Raw genomic sequence first — 19,815 nt, forward strand, 5'->3', positions numbered from 1 at the left:
GAACCGTTCTGGTACACTGTCACTGAAGTCTCTAGGGTAATGGAAATCCCAAGAAACTGTGGTTCTCCTCGCAAGGCACTCGACGGGGTACTTTCCAGAACGAGGACATGTATCTCACACACACGGCGCACTAGAATTGGTGGAAATTGTAGCCTTCCTTTCTGTCAATTATGTGTCCGGTTGCTTCTTCCAGAAATTTGCCGATAAATGCCTGCGTCCAAAACCTCTTCCAAACCCGTCAAATTATGCCCGTCACGCCAAATTGGTCCAGAGTGGATTCGCAGAAAGCGGCCAGTTAGCAATCATCTGCAGCTCCATCTCTCACACGCAATCGCACACCGATGCAGCGGGTACCAGCGGAACTGTTTGGAAGAACCGCCAAAAATACAGCATCCAATTGGGTACCGGACGTGACCGGTCGCCAACGGATATTTGCCAAAAGAGAGACATACACATACAGACACACACGCTGTCTCATTGATTGTCCCATCATTATCAACCAAGATAACGGTCCCGTGGGACCGATCCGTGGTTGCGTCCGAATTTCGGTATACCTATGCTGAATTCCATGCTAACAGCGAGCGAGGTATTCGAGAATCCTTGAATGAGTTCTCGCAGCTCGCGAAGGTTGCCTCTGTCCGAGCAAAAGGCAAACCGAAAGCGGATCGATCGGGATCGAGCAGGAATGAACGTGCACAGCAAACACGCTCTCATCGTTCGTCACTTCTTGGGACCTCAGCGCTCGGTTGCTGTTGTCCCAACGGACGGACCCTGCGCGACTCCAAAGACACTGGTTGATTATGGTGTCTCGGTTGGTTTGGGTAGGGTGTACATTTCTTCTCGTCTTTCTTTCTCCCTTGTCTTCTGACACAGACACACCTCATATCATCTTTGTGCAGCATCTCGCCGAACATAAGGAGCGGATCGCGCACCGAGACAGGGAGACCCCGAGATTCCTGGAAGACGGAGACGGCTCGCCCATTCAAGCCGGCCACGGACGGACGGACGGATGGTTGGACCACGTTGCGATGCGATGCGCAGAGCCGAGTGTGAGAAATACCGAGCGTCAGTAATGGCGATTAACAAGACGTCGCTCGTTTGCTCGCTCGCTCGCTCGGGCGGTTGGGTTGGGTTAGTTTGGTTGTTTGGATCTTCTTTTACGGCCCCACGATCGTTGTGTTCAAGTGTCTCGGAGGAACAACCTGAGACGTGTACCGTCACCACCACACGCGTTGTTCGCGCTGGATGGATTGTTTTGATTTCTGTTTTGTCGCCAGCAGCGAGTGGTCTGTGGTGTGGTCTTCGGATTCGCGCAATCTCAGACATAATAAACTCGCGGTTCTTATAGCTCGTTAAATTTATGGGAAAGCAAAATCCGGAAACCACGCCACAAGCTGGATGGTGGGGGGGTTCGCGCTTTCGGTGGCTTATCGCACTGAGTCAGCAGGAGCAGGAAAACGGCTCGATCATCGATCATCCCATTTCATTACTTTACCGAAATCCGCGATTCAGGAAGTAATAGCCACCGTCCTCCTGTCTACTGCTGCTGCTGCTGCTGCACGGCAGACATCTCCGAGGAGAACATAAAGGGCACTGTCGCTGATTGGGTTCTTACCTGCAAAGAAAGCAAAAGCGGAAAGGGAACAAGGATTAGAAGGATGCGCGGCGCTGTTCCAATAATCCGGAGTAACCCAATCCCCGCGTACGAGATGGCCGGTTAGCAACAGCACGCGATAAACGGTTTTCGGAAGCAGCTTAGGGGACCTCGGACACTGTACGCAAAGGAATGAAAGGGCCCTCGGCCCCCGACTGCACAGGAAATGCCGCCCAAGAACCATTGTTCACTTCGGTGCTCTTCTCTTCGACCTTTTGTTTTCATCCGCCCCGTCCGCGTCTTGAGAACCTTGGAGAAGTGCTCTTGCCGAATTCTGGCGGTTCAACTCCAAGCCCAAGAAACAATGGCCAGACACACACACGGAACGGAACGGAATGGAATGAAACGGGGTGGAGGTGAAGTATGAAATGTGGTTCACAACAACCACTGGGCTGCACGGAAACCCAGCAGAGAGTTCTTGAGAGCGAGAAAGCGCACATTGAAAGGCGCGTCATTCCACCGAGGACAGTGTCTCCACACACACACACACACACAAGCGGCTGGCTGATCTCTAATCTCGCGAACCGATCTCTCATCTTCACCATGCTGCCGCGCCGCGCGCATGGTAGCATTCTTGAGCAGTTCGTTTTGACCGCACCGCGCGCACGTTGGATTCTCGGGAATCGGTTTGGGTTTAGACCGGGGTCTCGTTAGAGCGAAGGCCACCTCAAAGCGGGGCGCGATCAGCATTGAGAGATGAAGAGGCCGACCTCGTCTTCATCGTCTTCGTCTTCGTCCTCTTCGATGTCCTCATCGTTCGCGTTTGGTTGTTTTACCTGCTGCACAAAGCAACGGACTCCGGGATCACCTCTTCGGATGATGATAAATCTAGCGGAGTGAAAACAAAAGTAAAAACAAATGACGAACATCGGTACGCGCGGTCAGACAGAGGACTTTCCGGCCGGCCCGGGCACACACACTCTAGGAATGTCCCCCCGCCCGGGATGAATGTCTCAATATACAGGACCAGCGCCGGTCAGGTCGAGGTATAATTACAGCATAGAACTACCACACAACACCAAGGACATCACTGGAGACTTCCCTATCGCACCACATCGCATCGTAAGCATCTAAAGATGAGGAAGCAACAGGGAGCAGCTCCACGGCCGCTTGCTTCTGGGCGGTCACAGACCATTTCCACCGTTGCTTGCATCTTCGAGAGCCATGATTAATCATGTCTCTTTGACCAAGTGGATCCGGCAATACGGGGAACAGAGTGCGTGCTGGCCGTGCGATCTCTCCGATGGTCCTAAGCCCAAGTATGGCTGTGGCCAGCATTTCACTGTGCCGCCGTTCTTTTGCTGGGTGTTGAAAATACAATACAACCATAAGGCCAAAAGTTCCGAGGCCTGTCAGGTACACCATCAACGAAGGGATCTTCAAGGATTCGCATTTCACATCTTCTACCGTCGCCAACGGCAGGCGTAACAAACAATTACCTTGGTTTCAACAATCAAAAGGCACCACGGGACGCACGCTGTGGGCTTCTCGGAAAGAGGTGCGAAACCTTCCGGTCAAGGACCAAACCACCACCAACCACGGTGCAGGATCGATCCGCTCCTCTTCTTCCAGGAATCCCTTCGATCCCTCCCCACTTCCACCCGGTGCGCTTTCCGCAGTTTTCCACCTCCGTCGGCCTCGGTCGGTGTGTGCCATTTTGTCAGCTCACAGACCAGGTTGTGCTGCTGCTGCTGCTGCTGCCGTTAATGGCGACCGTCCGTCTCAATGGTCGGTAATTGATCGTTGTTTAGAGACGGGCCAGCAACAGCAACGCTTCGAAATTCCGAAAAGTGGTTGGTGTAAAAATGTTAGCTTAACCTGATTGCAGATGCTTAAGATTGCTGGCGGGCAGGCAGAAGGAGGGAGGAAGTGGCTGTTCTTGTCTGTTCCCTGTTGTTCTCTTTTCGCCCCTTTCGAGCACCTCTTGTTGGTTCGTCTATAGAGCCGTAAAGAGACTGCTGCATAGGGTTGCCGATCATTCCATGGTTTCTTTTGCTGCAAAAAGGACATCAGGTACCAGGATTACCTCTCCGGGCATTGTTTAAAAAACTTAACCAACACCATCACAAGCATTGGTACCGTCCAGTGGCTCATTATATTAGCATGCGAATGAGGTAGCAGTCCATATACAACGTTTCGACACCCAATTGCGACACCTGTTCGCGACTGGTGCTACTGCCACGACATGATTAGCATACAATCGTTAGTCGCCAAACCGATGGCCACCTGTCAGCGTGTGTGTGTGTGTGTGTGTGTGTGCGTTTTTTTTTGGAAAACAACATGCGGTTAACACGCGCGATTTTTCGCAAAAACGATTCCTTGCGTAATGCGCTTGGTGTACTCATCGGCACTGGGTTTTTTGTGCGCGCTGCCCCCACTGAGTCACCGGGAATGAGTAAGACATTAGATCCGGGGGATAATACTCTCCCGCGTAGCTGAGCTGCTTTACGGCTCATTACCTCACTGACATCACTCCACACCATCATCATCATCATCATCACCATAATACGGTTGCTCGTATGATGCGAACCGAAATCCCAGTTCCGATGCGACGATCCGACGTCGTGGTTGGATGCCACATTAAAACATTGATCAACAAACCACTCTCATCACGGTGCACGGTCGAGGGAACTGCGGCCGAGTGTGCCAGCATCTGAATCAGCATTCTATGTTTCATCAACTCGTTTGCGATGGGATGCAGTCGCAGGTCCCAACGCGGGTTTCGCAATTTGGTGCGCGGTAATGTCTCTGCACGGTGCTAGATTTTCTCGGAAAATCGTTTTAGCTGCCAAGCTGCTGCTACGCCCTGGTGCAGTGCAATGCTTTGGGCAGCAATCATTTCACGAGCGCCACCATCGTGATGTAGGTGGCACCGGATATCTGTGCTCCATTATTATTATTATTATTTGTGTGGTCTCTGGCCAGTGCTCGATCACAGATGAGGTTGAGCCACATTTCGCACAATTCGCTGTCGCGCTAAAGCCCTCTTCGCGTCAGGATGAGGAGGAGGTTCACGGTATTCATCGACCTTTCCTCCGTTTACTCGCTGCACGGCGCTAGAGTGGAACGTGTTTGGGTTTGGAAAAACATGGCCTCGCGCCTCATCGGTGAGAATGACAGTTGGGAAATTTGTAAACAAATAAAACCCGACAACTACGTGACGATGCTTCGAGTCATCGGATCCCGGTCTCGGCGCAATGAAGGACTGGTGTAGTGGAGGACAATCGTAGCAATCGACTGGAGCTCGTTACATGACAGAACATCGTTCTCTGTCCGGATCCCACGGGAGAAAGGGGACAGCGGACATGATTCGCAAAGCAAACGGAACAATAAAACGAGACGAACGGCGCGAACCTTAATAAAAACTCAATCATAACTCGCGTCGTGGAAGTTCGAAACATAATTACGTTTCGCAAATGCAAAACGAAAGGGGTCATGGGAACACAAGGTGCAATCGTAAGCTTGTGTGGTTGAGGGACAGAGAGAGGCAGAAACCTGATGGAGGACATCATGTTGTGGTCAAAACATGCTGCTGCCGTTCACTAGTAACCGCGTTCGGTTATGATGATGCAGATGCATATGCAGCGTAATGCAATATCGTTCGTTCCCCACAAACCGCGCCGTGAAAGGCGAACTCACACACACACCACGGTACAGTGGCGATGGTCGGTGGTTTTTCGTTTCGTTTTCCTCCCTTTTTTGAGGCGAGTCGTTTCGTGCGATGGAGAGCACAATTTTCATCATGCACCACCACCATGATGCAGTGTGTCTCACCCCGGGGGGTGGCAAGCAAGCCAGCTGCTGCTGTGGTGCTGTGATCGCGAATGGATTATTGCGGTTGGGATTTCCACGAAATCCGTTCGACCGCTCGCTGCTGCGCCGTGTAGATGCATCCTTTCATGTTTTGCAACGCGACGCAATGCAACTGCGATGATGAATGGCCCGTTCATTTTTTTCTTCGGATGCATCGAAGCTCTCATCAGGCGGCGAATGGGAACGAGGCTAATTTGCTTGGAAAAGTTGGCGTTGGTTTTGGGGAGTTGAAGTGTTTAATGAGGCTCCTTGGATCCTGCAGGCCATATTGCCGGCGGTTGCTTTGTTATGGCTGTTACGGCTGTTGCGGCGCTCTACGGTAAGCGTAACCGAACCGAACATCTGCCCCCCGGTGGGAATAGATGGACAATGTCGAAGAATGGGGCAAATCAAGTGGGTAATTCAGCAATCGAGACGCATTTCCCACATAATGACAATTCGCAGCAAAGCGCCGCCGAAACCACGTAAGCAAATAGGATCCGGCGTCCTTCTTCAAGGCTTACTCGCCCCCGGTGGAACGCCCTAAGCCAATTATTATGATTGCAACTCAAACAAACCGCCATTATTCGTTAGCTTACGCGCGTGTGTTTGTGTGTGTGCGCGTATGCTGGGGTGCGCGCGCGCGCGCGCTTGAGATCATGAGGGGCCACCCTTTGCTTCCGCGAAGAAAAGACAATCACGCATCAAAAGACACGAGCAAATGCGAAACCAAGAACGGCGGTATCAGCCAAGACGCATTGCAATGGCCGGAGAACGAGAAGGAGACGTGTGCACATGAATGCCAAGATAATCGATTCAGGGAAAACGACATTTACCGAAGCGAAGCGGAACGGGTGTCCGCGGCGCCGGAAACCCAAACGGCGTGGCAACCACGACTGACACGCATTATCGTGGGCATTCGCTGTGGTTGCTTCCGCTCTCGCGGTTCGGTCTCGCGACCACCACCGGAAAAGGAAGCATAAAAAAACGGCGAAATAATTCAACGGCTTCACCTGGCGGGTGTCTGACTGTGTCAGCCGCGCAAGGACAGAAGTCAATCGGCATCATCTTCATCGGCGGATTCTGCCAACGTTCCATAGTGGGTGGTGGAGCTGGAGGAAAAGGAGCTTTTTTCCTTCAGCGAGAAGCGCGGAAAACTCGGTCACGGCGCACCCTTCGGTGACTTTGCCCTACGAAGGACGTTGCAAAAGCTCATCCTACTACATCCTCGGTCGGTCCTAAACGCCCACCTTCAATCCTATCTCGCGCGCACCCCCACCACCTACATGCGAATATGGTCGAGTTTGAAAGATTAGCATAATTATTCTGTTTGTCGATTCACCAGCTCATGGCGAAGATGGCAGCCATTAATAAATGAAAAGATGTTTTTTTTTCTCTCTCTTAAGAATGGCCCCCGGGTATTGGATGATGATGGCGGTATTAGGTAAATCGGAACCGTGCGCGCAATACCGATGGCGGATGGTTAATACGATTTGCATCACGTTGGATCAGACGGCAACCTTCCAGATTGGCTGACTCCAGGACACACTGGTGGTTTATGTCTACACATCGATGCTAGGAAAATGCCAAAAAAAAACATTTATCCTTCGGAAGCGATCAACCGAATTTATGTTCATCTCATCGAAGGTCAGTGGTGCGTGCGTGTATTTAGGTTCACCACCACCAGGAACAGCATCCTCCCAATTTCCCGGAAAGTTCATAAATCGGAATCGGGGTCTTTTCGTTGAGAAAAAGAAGCCGCACTCGCATTGAACGGTCCCGAGGCACTGCGAGCACTGCTGGGTACGCGGATAGTGCCTTCCGGGAATCCATTAAATTTGGCTTGCACAACATTTGAATAATTCTAACTTCGCCTGCGCCACCAGGCTTCCCAGAATCGCCTTTACCGAGACCGTAACACCCTGAGTTCATTGTTGAGCTTTTTATGCTCTTGTTACGCAAGCATCGAATGGGCGCCACAGGACAGGACAACGAACATAAACGGTATCCTTTTTGTCGTTCCCTAGGCCATTGCCATTCGACACGAATTGGAGTTCGGTGAAGTGATTTCGGTATGGAAATGTTGCGCAAGAGTTTTATTTTTCAATTAAAGCACACCACACACGCGCAATATTCGGATCAGTATTATAGGTTACTTGGATTTATTTGGCGTATTCTGGATCTGCGCAATATTTTCAAGACCCAGAAAATATGCTAAATAAATTAAAGTTACCTAGAACATTGAACAGTAATATTGCGAGTCTGTGGGCCGCTCAACGCGCCTCACAAACTCCTTCCCGACCTAATGCACCTACGGGAAGTATTGCTAGTATTGCTGGCGGGGCATCATTTTTCGTGTAATTCTGCCCATGGATCTAAATGGCCCACAGTGGATCTGGAGTTGGAATTGATTTGTTCTGTCTCAAAAATGGCCACAACAGACACTTAACTCCTTGCTCCCTTTGTTTATTAATCAAGCAGAAACTCTATTCCGGCAGTCAGGCAAGAGGCTTTATGTCGAGACCATAACAGCTGGCATGGTAGTGCAGCATTGAACACGCCTATCAGTATGTTTTCCCCATACATGCATAATTAATTGCCATTCACCTTGATCATGAATCACGGTTTAAAACGACCCCCAGGTGGCCATCGTCCCCTTTTGGGGTGAAAGCAATCGTGGGGGCGCGGTTACTCTCGTACGAAAGGTGCGCCCGTTCTCACGCGAAAAGTATACGCCTTCATTCCGTTTACTAATTATTTCATCACAAAACAAGAAAGCAAAAATCAATAAACATTACTTTTTCAACAAAGTAATTAATACTAACTGTTGCGCCGGCTTCGAGCGCCCTCCATAAAGCCGTGAAAGAGTTTTAAACCAAACAGAACGAGAGTAGCGGGGGAGAAGCGAAAGACCCCGAGAGGTCCGAGTTCCCGTTAATAATGATTTCGGCGTATTGGACTATTATGGTCCTTGAATTTCGCGCAATCGAGCGGCAGGCAGGGGCAGAGTTCAACTGTTCCTTCTGCACTCAAACTGTTTCATTTGCTTCACGCCTTCGATGTTCAAACATGTTCTTGAATTTATTGCCCTTTCCATTACCGACCTGCTGCCGGCGCACGGTACTTCCGAGAATGGAATTTTCACTCTCAAAACCTACACACAGAAATTCCAAAATAATTCCACAAAAAAGCACGGGGATTCCGGAATACAAACAGGGCACAGACAACCGATCTTCGCCTTTTCCTACGGGTTTGGACGTACGCGCGCAGACTGGCGCTCCAGTTTCCCAGAAGAAAATGTAATTTTGCTCTGGCGTTCTGGGAAAATCGCGTGCCGCCCAGCTACGGGCGCGTTGCTGCTGCTGCTGCTGCTGCTGCTGCTGCTGCTGCTGCTGCTGCCTGTGTGTTGCACAACGCAATCACAGTTTTTCCTCTCTAGTGAATAGTGCGAAATGGTGCCGCCATTGCTGGGCCACCATTTCTGGCGAAAGGACGACGACGACGACGACGACGATACCAAGGTTTTCCGTTAAGAACGGTAGATGGAGCAGCGTGGGATCGTTCCTTTTCCGACGAATAAAAGGATAATTTGCCGAAGAATCCAAGGAAGTTTGCGCATGTGCGCGTGCGCCTGCTCAAGCACACAGCCGGTAGCCATTTCCGCTGAATCACTGACGCAAGCGTGGCCCCTTCGGTCCGGAACAACCTTTGTGTGCTTCTCCTGACCTGACCACCACTAGGCAGGCAGGCAGCAAATTTTAGGAGAGTTGAAGCGTAGAGTCCGATTTGAATTTACTTCGAACAGGTGTGTGCGAGTGTATTGGAGCGGAGAATTCTACCTTTTTCCATCGACAAATAGCCTGCAATTCGTTTTCAACAGAAAGATGAACTAATGGATCACTTCAAAGGAAAACCATCCCCATTTTCAAATTCATGCTCGGTAGGTAAATTGTGTTTCCGTGAATCTGGCTTGGCCTTGGACGAATTGAAAATGGGCAAATTGTGCAAAGGACCAAGCACTAGCCTGCACACTACCAGCAAGGAGATGCATTCCCTCCGCATGCCAGTTATCTCCAATGGGGTTGCAATCAAAGTGTCTTCAACATCCTTTTCTCCGCCCCCACCGCTGGATGAAAATGCTGGACGGACTTGCAGCAAATGACTTCAAATTCTGGGAATCTCTTTCCACTTTTTTTTCCAAGAAATGCTTCCAAACACATACATAATGATACGGCGAGGATACGCAAAGAATGGGTCCACCAGGACAGATCACTGGATCGTGATCACTTCGGGGTCATAAACACACACACACACACACACACGCGCACATCACGATGACTGTGTATGTGGGCGCTTGCACGAGGACATTCGCTATTATAACGCGCCTTTGCTCGCTCGCCAGGACCTTCAACTTGCTTCTAATCGATCGATCAATCATCGATTCACAACGAACAACAAGGAACCACAGCCTAAGGGCAGAGAGCAGCAGCCAAGAGAGGTAGAAACAATTTGTCTTGAGCCGCTGTGTAAGTGTCGTGTCCTGTGTTCTTCACCACCAACACGACCCCCACACACCATCATCACAACAAACCAACCACAAGTCAAAAGCAGACAACCAGCAACGAAGCAGCGAAAACTGTTTCGTTTCGTTCTCCGCGTTTTAGCCGGTCCCGGGATCTGGTCTGGGTCTGGCTGTAGGCACTTTGGCAATCGGGAACACCGGCCATGGGTGGACTCTGTTGGTTCCGAAAAGGGGCCCAAGAGCCCCCCCTTCCCGGGAAAGGGAAATTATACATTTCTAACCACGGCAAACCCTTCCCTTCCCATTTTCCATTTGTCCTGTTCTCATCGCCATTTTCTTATGGTTTCGCCGAGACACAGCCGCCGTGTGACGCCGAGACAGCGTCCGACGAACGGCAACGGCGAATAATGCAGGAAACCATTTTAGTCCCAAAATAATGCAAGGGTTGCACGCGGACGCGCTGGGTGTACCCACCACTTAGGCTGGCCCCAGCTCGAAACCCCTCGAGGCGACGCAGCGTTGCTGCTGCTGCACGCCTCCGTCCGTCAGTCAAAAACCTGATCCAATCCACGATGCCGAACTGACCATTTATGGACCCCCTCGGCGTCCAAGTTCGCCACGTTCTCGCCTCGTGGTTCTCTCGTTCACGTTTCTTCGCGTGGAAGAGGATCGGGCTTTCGAGTGCACACTTTACAACAGCAACACCAATTTGCAAATGCAATTATGCGAGATGAGATTCGGCGGCGAAAACGCGCATATCGCGACCGGCGGGTTCGTCTTTCGGACACGAGCTGGCACAACCATGTTTTATATGTTCACATCGCGTGACCCCGCCGTGGCCGCGGTGCGTGTCGCTCGAGGATGAATTGTGAGAAAAAGAAACATTTCAATCCATCACTCACTACTGCCTCAACACAACCTCAGGAAGTGGAGTGGCCACCGCCAATTATGAACCGCCACGGGAACCAATTGCAAATGTGATTGCAGCTGTTGTGAGTTGGTCCTGCGCCGTTTTGGACATCCTGGGCGCGTATTTTTTTCCAAAACTCAGCCAACCTGAGCAGTAGTAATTGTTCGCAATGCAAAATGATGAGGGGGAGGGGGGGGGACCAAACAATAATAATAATGTAGCCTACGGCGATGGTGGTGCTGGCGATGATGATGATGATAATGATGATGGTGGGCTAAATATAAAGTGCGGGGTACTGACAGGGAGACAATGCAATGTAGATGCAATGCAGCAGGAACCCTGAAATGGTGGCGGTGGTCCTGGCGCAAAAGATCACTCCGAAAAGGTTGTGCACGTGAATGTTGTTGCTTCTCTCTTTCTCTCTCTCTCTCTCTCTCTCTCTCTCTCTCTCTCTCTCTCCCTCTCTCTCTTGCTCTCCCTGTTGGCAGTTACCATAATTTACGGATGTAAATTATCGTCATAATTCGATGCCGAACGGGGAAAAAAGGGATGATAAATTACATTACCCACTAATTTGCAGTTCGCTCCGCTCCGTTGCAGTGTCGCTCCTCGCATCTGCCGGTGGTGTGTGAATCCTGCGCGTATGTGTGTGAATTTGAACCGATTATCGATACTATGTGGAATGTCGCGGAAAGCCGAGAGATTCCTTAACCACTAACGCGAAAGGTTATGCGATGCAAGATGTTCTTTTTCGTTCATTGTTATTCACGGCACTTTGGATTTAATTCGATTAAAAGCTACACTCTACCACTAGGTGGAGCTGTGAGTGTGTAATAGTGGAGTGGGTAATGAAATTGATTAATTAGATTCCGTCGGATGTCGGCTCGGATGCGCCCGGCTCATTATTTCGTATTCCGGGCTTTCAATCTTCGCTCTCGAGGCGCTCCGAAAGTTCCTAAAAGGAGCCAATTAGCACGAAAATCGGTGTGATATGTTGTCCGTCCAATTGGCCTATGTAATTATTTCAATATTGGTTGTTGGTTTTTTTTTTAAATACATTTTTGTACTCTACATCCATATTTGAACATTCAATGACTTGAGTGAGGCCCACCCATCACCCATACAACACACATTCGACATTCGCTGGGTGCAATTACGATTGGTATGTTGTCGAAGGGAAGTCATGCACGCGTGACATGTTGCTTGTAATAATTTTGCGAAAGAAATTCACAAGGAACGCGTTGATGTTAATAAAACCCAAATGATTGATTATAAAAACTCAAATAATTGGATTGTAATCGAATATGTGTACAGCCATCCATGGAATATGTGTATCCTGCGAGCAAAAAATTGGATAAAGTGACTTCCCAGCAGCTGAAATGAGAATGTGTCGACACTGCCTTGCCCAGGAGGGACACGAAGACGAGAAATGAAATTCTGCGCACGGAAAATTTCTTCGAACTTCAACGCTTTTCTTGCGAATCACCAAAGCTCCGCAGCAAAACGTGTTCCATAGCCCTGGCCTAGCTAGCCGGGTTAGTGTAGCGTTGCGCCGTTTCACAGGAAAAGGCTCCGACCGGGAGCACTAACCCGTGCATAGCTCCGCACTGACTGAGATGGATTTTTAAAACGAACTTTCAACCGGACCGAAGCAGCTGAAACGCAAAAGTCACTGAAGTGATCTGCGCAGCGCATATTGGAGAGCGTCGAAACATTGAGACCTTAGGGGCGGCTTGCTAGTGGTTATTGATATCAGCCAAGAAGGACTCGAGGGCTTGGGTCTCTATGGTTGTGAGAAAAAATAACGAGCGCACTTCGGTCGTGACGCACAAACAAACGGTATGATCGATGAAACTAACCGGCAACGCAACGGGGGTTGCGCAATACTGCTACTGCTGCTGCTACTGATACGTGACAAACAGGCAGCCGGCAAGATAATACTAGGAAAAGCCTCGATTCGTTCCCGCCATAGGACCCCTGAACTGACCTTTGTCTGTACCAGAGCAGTATATCCTTTCTCGTTATCACTATTGTCTAACCACCAGTGCTCACGCGATATCCTTCTCTGAAGGAAGCCAATAGGGAGAGGCGGAGGTTTGCCGCCATTTGGGACACGGCAGGACCACTGCCTGAAGTGTTGGAATGCTGCGTATCCCCATCCTTTATGCTTCCAGTGTGTTTTCTCTCTCTCTCTGTCTCTCTGTTTCGTTCGTTCCAGAGCTTTCTTTACATTCTTTTTTATTATTTCCTTCCGTTAAGCCCGAGTGTAGCCATCTCTAACAGCAACGTTTCCACGATTCCAGCCCCCCCCCCCCCCCTTCCATCGTACCAACTGACTTCTCCGAAGTCCCGGGCACGTTCTTTTCGTCCTGGTAGCGGTGTTGGAGCGAATTTCTGGAATCCGGAACAGCACACACACACATGCACACATCCTCTGCACATGGTGAGGCATTTTTGGGGTAAACATTCTGATCCTTTGCTCGCTATGCGCGTCGCACGTTGTTCTCTGTCGTTGTTGTTGTTGTTGGAGCCGATGGTTGCTGCGTTAATCAAATTTTCAAACTTCATTCCCACGGGTTCGTTAGTTTTGCCGTTCCCGTTCGCTTCCATCTCGGGACACCCCCCCGGGACATACTTTTTCCCCAAACGGCTAATAGTTTTCCGCGTGGTTCTGCGTCCAGTTGACCTGATGAAGTCGGATGTCCCTTTTCTACGGATCCCATCGGAACAGTTCTACGGGGTGTGTTGCGTAAGCCGCAAAGCGCATTCCAGGAACCCAGGCCCAACGTACAGCAACGCGGAAAGTTCCTGATAACAGGATTGGTTCATGGTCGGTGGTCTTCGGTGACACAAATGGTACTTTCTGATGAGTTGCCAAAGGCGGGAAACTACATTGCATGATACAATAAACGGGCCGAACTGTAGCTGGCGCAGATAGTCACCATCATTACCTCTGCAACGTGATAGCAACTGGCGCCGGTGTCAGTGCTACAGTTCATCGGACAAACTCTCGGAAAATTGGTGCCAATGGAATGGGAGATGATGGCGCCTGCGCACATCGGACGTTGCGCATCATCGCATCAGGCGAGATAAAGTTTCCATCCATCTAAGGGATGGAAAATTCGCGGAAGGCTCACCACATTAGCATTCACATCCCTTGGTGTTGTTCGTGGTAAAATGGCAAACATGGAACTGTACTTAAAAAAAAAGACGTTCCATCCGGACTGCGTAGTATCGAGCGAAGGCGCTTCCACTTCCAGGATCACGGTTAAGAGGTCATAGTTACATACTAAGAGGGATGCAGTAATACGGCTGCAGAGAGTAAACAATCACCAGAAGGGGTAATCCATTCCATGGGTGGGTGCAGCTCCATCATTGTTTGACGAGGAAAATACTTGACTATGAGTTGGTCACGGGGAACCTTGGTAGTGACGTTCTACGCCATAACGATGGATAAATAGAGCGTAAACAAGGACGATGTGTGTTCGGAAGCTGCCAACACCAGCTGATATTATAATTGGAATGAATTTCTCCGACATCACGATCAAAGCATTATTAATCCAACGCGTTATTAAAAGCTTTCCGTTCCTCTATTGTTGTACTGAGAGTATGTGGACCTTATGGAAACCACAAAAGTCGCTAGACTGCAGGCCCTCACTTACGTCAAGTCAAACATAACGCGACGACGACGACGACGACGACAACACACAAAATCAAAAGAAGTGCCGTCAACGAAGACACATTCAAGTCTTTAACCGAAAAGTCCTACAGCATCACCGGTGTAAAGTGTTTGCACGTCGAGCCGTATGAAGGAAATGCAGGCCATCGTGAGTCACCACAAAAAGACAAACCGGTACATTTCCGTCTTTTCCTGACGTCGGCACGGTGTGTTTCAGTCATATGCGTGTGAACGCGGCACCGTACCACCTCGCATTCGGCTCGGTAAACAGAGAAAAGCTTAAGAAAAGCCGTCGTCGTGTTGTGGGACGACTTTGAAATTGGACATTACACGGTCCATCTAACAACTGTTTGTGGAGCAGTGAATGAGCTTAAATTGAAAATCAACAAACCGCGGATGAATGGTGTCATTACTCTCCGAAAATATCATCCACGCGTAAAAGCTAATATTTAGATTGCTGCACTGGTTAGGCCTGGTGTCGATCGGAATCGGAAGACAAATCCCAGTGCTATCCACTTGTCTCCATTTGTCATTGTTTAACGAACAAAATGAGGGAAAGGGCCCCAGAATGCACCGTGTACAGTCACGACGACGGACTGTCTGTCTACATTCTCTCTGTCAACAATAAACTATGAGCCATCGGGGCCAGTTCGCACCTCCTCAACCGTCGTCGTCGTCATCATCACTGCACGTCATAGATTTATTTGCTCCGACCAGAACGGAACACAAACAATCAACGCCCTCGATGCAGATGCTTTCCGCTGCCACGATAACCGGGGTAAGGATGGTGAGTCATGCGCGATCCCTAGAATTCGTGCGCCAGATCGACCATCTGCACACATCTGTGCAAATATCTCACATTCGCAGTGATTGTAATTTCATTAGAATAGCTCGATAGCATTACTTCCACTAACGGAGAGCAGCGGCCCGTGTCCTGCTGGCTGGACTCCACCAGGGGTTTTGGAATGTTTCCATGGAGAGCGAAAAACACAATTCATTCCAAATTGAAATCTACCACGCGAACGGACGCTCCCGGGCATTTCCTGTTAAATTCGTTCCGTAATGGGCGGGTCTGGCGAGGGTGCTAATATTATTATATTCTCGTACCGTCGTAATACACAACCAAAGGCAGAATGCTTGTGGAAAATTGGAAAAAAGAAATTCCGATTTTCTAAGGCGATAATGCGCTCAGTGCGCGGAGAGCACGCATCTCCTGTTCGTCGTTTCATGTCCGTTCTCTGTTTATGTGCACGCAGTTTTTTCTAGTGGCAGGGGGAAACAGACGAATAAACAAACAGTGCGCGTATCATCAATTCACGAATTGGCCGCTTTTGGCATTCTTGGAAAACAGCGTGCGAGCGGTCAAAGAAACGAAACGACGAGTCTCCTCCACTGCACGGTTCACTGCATGAGGAAACTCTCCAACATCACACGTCACGTCATGTGATTCATAAGAACTGAATGAAACAAGCGTATTTGCCAGACGGCGAAAGTATAGGCGATCTGGTCTTTTATAGGCCTCTGACGAATCCATTCAGCGGTCTAGAGACCAGTTCGTTGATTTAGGATTGACGCGTCGACTAAAGACCACCAATTCCGCATGTAAGGGCATGCAATAGCGTTTTAATTAGCAGTAAGCGTGCCGGCATCTCTATCGCTAGGTCCAATCAATCATGTAATGATTGGCGACGTAATTGTTATTGACGTTGGTGGCATTCGCCTTCGATCCTGATTGTCGATTATATGCAATATCAATCGCTCCAGGGGGATCATTGATTGAGAGATTCAAATCAAATGCTCACATGAAGCAGAATGAACTATTTGATAAGGCTTGCAAGTACGCACGCTACCGTTGCTCAAGTAAACGATACCCATGCAGAACGTTCTGGCATTATGTTGCTGTTCTGTGTCGCCCTGGGGGGTTAATGTAAAATGGTAGACACATTGTATAAGCATCCAGTGTTTACACTGGATTTTATTACATTTAAAGATCCAATTTCATGTCCGATATTGCTTTGAGCTATTTACTTATGCCTTTGCTGGAGATGAAGATGTCACACACCCACACGGGGGTATGCTGCCTGTTTTCCCTTAAAATAATTTCCTGTCTCGGCTTGTCCCCACGGCTTGTCGAGTGTCACTTACCATTCAATGCTGCGATAGCCTTTGCCGCAGCAGTGCAAACTTTTGAACTGCTGCAACACGGCATACTCCCGATCGGGGATCTCCTTCGTAAACTGCAGATGGTGCGTATGGAGCGAGTGGGCATACCGATGCTCGCTACAATGATTCTCGGCATCGACCGCACTAACGACCCTCAGCAACAGCACGAGTATCAGCAGACAGGACATCCAGTACGATGCCATGGTGACGGCGATGCTACTACTTCTCCGATTTCCACTCATGCCTCCCAGAGTGAATTGTCTCGACCGAACACACAACAAACACTCACACACACCGAACACACACACACACACTTGCTTTTACAGTAACTCCTTTCACTTTGCTGGTGCTAATCAATCTAGTAGCTCGTACACGCGTCACTATTTCAACTTGTTCTGTTCACGTGTCACTAGAGTGCTTTTCACACTATGCGTTGAAAGAAGGAGTGTATCTCGGTAATGCTATACACAAACAGTGCAGCAAAACTGGTCCACCGACCGAGCGTATCAACAATTTTCCGGTGCAAATGGTTGTCCCGTACCGATGGGAGCGACAAAACGATGGTTCGATTATGTGGAGGTGTAACCAGACAAGCTACTGTCGTGTATAACTGCTACTGAACTCAAGGGCAGCCGCCTTGCCACCGGCAATGCGTTGTCGTGAGTTATTTACTGGAACACGGGCCAGGGAGGGGGTAATCAATTAAAACCACCTCGCAAGAGTCACTACAGTGAATGAATCGGAGCAACTCGCAGAAACACCACCACACGACACATATGATAAGGGCACTGAGGGACGTAGGGTACAAACACACACACACACGCACACACGCACAGACAGCAGTAGCACTGCGATACCGAAATCAATGTGTCAGCGAGTCAACACCGTCTTTACACGCGGCCAATCAAGAGTCGAATGTCGTGTTCGGTTGATTACTGGCACCGGCACCACCTTCTTCAAAGGGGAGTGAGAGTTGGTGATGTGTTCTTCGATTTCTCTTAACCACGGAAACAACGTTGCTATTGACGATTTCCCGGAAATCCTTGGGCGGCACCGTCGTTGGGACGTCTTCACCTAGTGGAGGAAAAGGGAAGGGAGAGCGGATAAGAGTTAGAATCGTTGACAGATTATCTCGGCTATTTCCGATTTGCTGTTGTTTTCCCAATCAAGATGGCACTGAGAAGTTTGATGTAGAAATATTTCTACGGCAGCGTCAAATAATTTGAGACATTCGTAAATGAAACGTTTTAGTATTATGATACACACAGGGTAATTGTAATGGAAAAAGGAAAGTTATAGCCTGAGCGTCTCATTATCCATTCTTCTCTGCTCATTCTGCTGACGTCAGTAACCTGCCGAATTTGCTGTTTAACGTTAAAAGTTGCCATGAGTGGGATTGCAAGAAATGAGGTTCCCGTTCTACGTACTTACAGCATCGACCCTCAAGTCCGTGTATGCTTCTTATCATTTCCAAAAACCCCTATCGATGCCGGGAACGATAGCGAAACGTCGGGCCAATGCAATACGTTACACACATTGGAATGTACCGCAGCTGATGTTCAACAGTTTATCTTGAGCCCAAATAACATGGCAAAGCTGAGACCAGAGCTAATCTCTAAAGTTTCGTGGAAGTGAGCTTGTGCAATGGCGATGTGCAGATCGAAACGAAGATACGAAATTCAATTTACGAACGCACCGACACGCGATAAAGTTCACGCGAATGGGTGGGGGGGATTGTTAAATCGACATGGTTTCGTATTTCGACAACGAACAGACCACCCCAAACCCCCACCGCCATCACGCAAAATCTCGAGGATTCGTAGTACGGTGGTTGAGTCACTTACGGCGGCGTGTCTTATGATTCACTTCGGAGGCGCACGTTTTACTTTGATAAAAAAAAAAACATATAAACCAACAAACACTCGTAGCACACCCGTTATGCGATTACTAGATGGACCAGAAGTAGCTGAAAGTGCTGGTACTAGTAACACCCGATTTCCGAAGCAAACACTAGTAGGAGGAACGCATACATAGCCACAAGCACGACCAGAGCGGAAGAGTGTGAGCTCTTCCGGAAGGATACCTTTCCAGGAACTTCTGGATAATATTCCGAAAACTTATGGTCGGAAACATTTCCCACAACACGACCAACACGAAGCGTTCAACGGCAATCTCGATTCCTGGAAGTTTGTCGTACTTCAAACGGAGGGACAGGATGTTCATCCTGGGATCCAATTTATTTCTCTGTCCACCAACAACACAAATGGCGAACCGTTGTTAGCATCAAGGAACGGATACTAACAAGGGATGGGGCATGATCAACGCAGGTTGGGGTCAGAATCAATCCACCTACCTTTGTAGTAGCACTTTAGTGATCGCTGTTCCGTTCTGCTCGGCGACCAATTCGGCGAATCGATGAACGATGGTCGCGATGCGAATTACGCTGTGACAACGACAGCCACCACACAGCACACCATACACACACGCGAGCTATACCGATAGGAACGATAGGAGGAAACGTGACACAGCAGCAGCAGCACCAGCAGCACAGTGCGAACCCGTTCCGGACGCGGGAATTCTACGAATCGTTGATTGCGCGCTTTACACCTTCGAACGGCGTGTTGGGAATGGGGCGAGGAGATACGCCGGTCTCAGCAGTGGCACGCAACGACGACAACCTATCACAACAAGCGTTCAACATGGATTGCCAGCATGGTTCGGAGAGTCACCAGAGAGAGGCTGCTGCTGCTGCTGAGCGCTTTGCGTTCTCGAGGACAGTGCGTTTCACAGTGAATGTCTACTCTGTTTCTTTTCTATAAAATTTTCTCATGCTGAAATATGATTTATGTTGTTTTTTTTTTAAATTAGAACATTAAGAATTTACATCTAGTTAAGGCTTTTTCGGGTGACACTATAATTTTCTTCGAACATACTTAAATGAGATTTGTTATACTTTGTTGTATTATCTTTTAACTACTGAAATGAAGATATAAATCAATTAGCATACCTATTACAATGAGATAATTTTCAAAGTTTTCTTCAAATCCAGACGATTTGGAGAGCAGGAATGGTCCGTATTGTTCTAAATTTGTTTT

General features: G+C 49.1%; 1 protein-coding gene across 1 annotated transcript in view; it reads right to left on the reverse strand.

The window, feature by feature from the left end:
• The window catches only part of LOC125951013 (fibroblast growth factor receptor 1-like), a 30,819-nt gene extending 11,411 nt beyond the window's left edge, over positions 1-19,408 (reverse strand). The window contains exons 1-2 of the mRNA XM_049679498.1: positions 19,074-19,408; positions 16,703-17,794 (exon numbers count right to left, since the gene is read on the reverse strand). Of these exons, the coding sequence (XP_049535455.1) occupies positions 16,703-16,962 (260 nt within the window). The 5' untranslated portion in view covers positions 16,963-17,794; positions 19,074-19,408. The remainder of the gene's footprint in view (positions 1-16,702; positions 17,795-19,073) is intronic.
• Positions 19,409-19,815: the final 407 nt, after the last annotated feature.

This window comes from Anopheles darlingi, chromosome 2 (genome assembly GCF_943734745.1).
Source record: "Anopheles darlingi chromosome 2, idAnoDarlMG_H_01, whole genome shotgun sequence".
In the NCBI taxonomy this organism is placed as follows: Eukaryota; Metazoa; Arthropoda; class Insecta; order Diptera; family Culicidae; genus Anopheles; species Anopheles darlingi.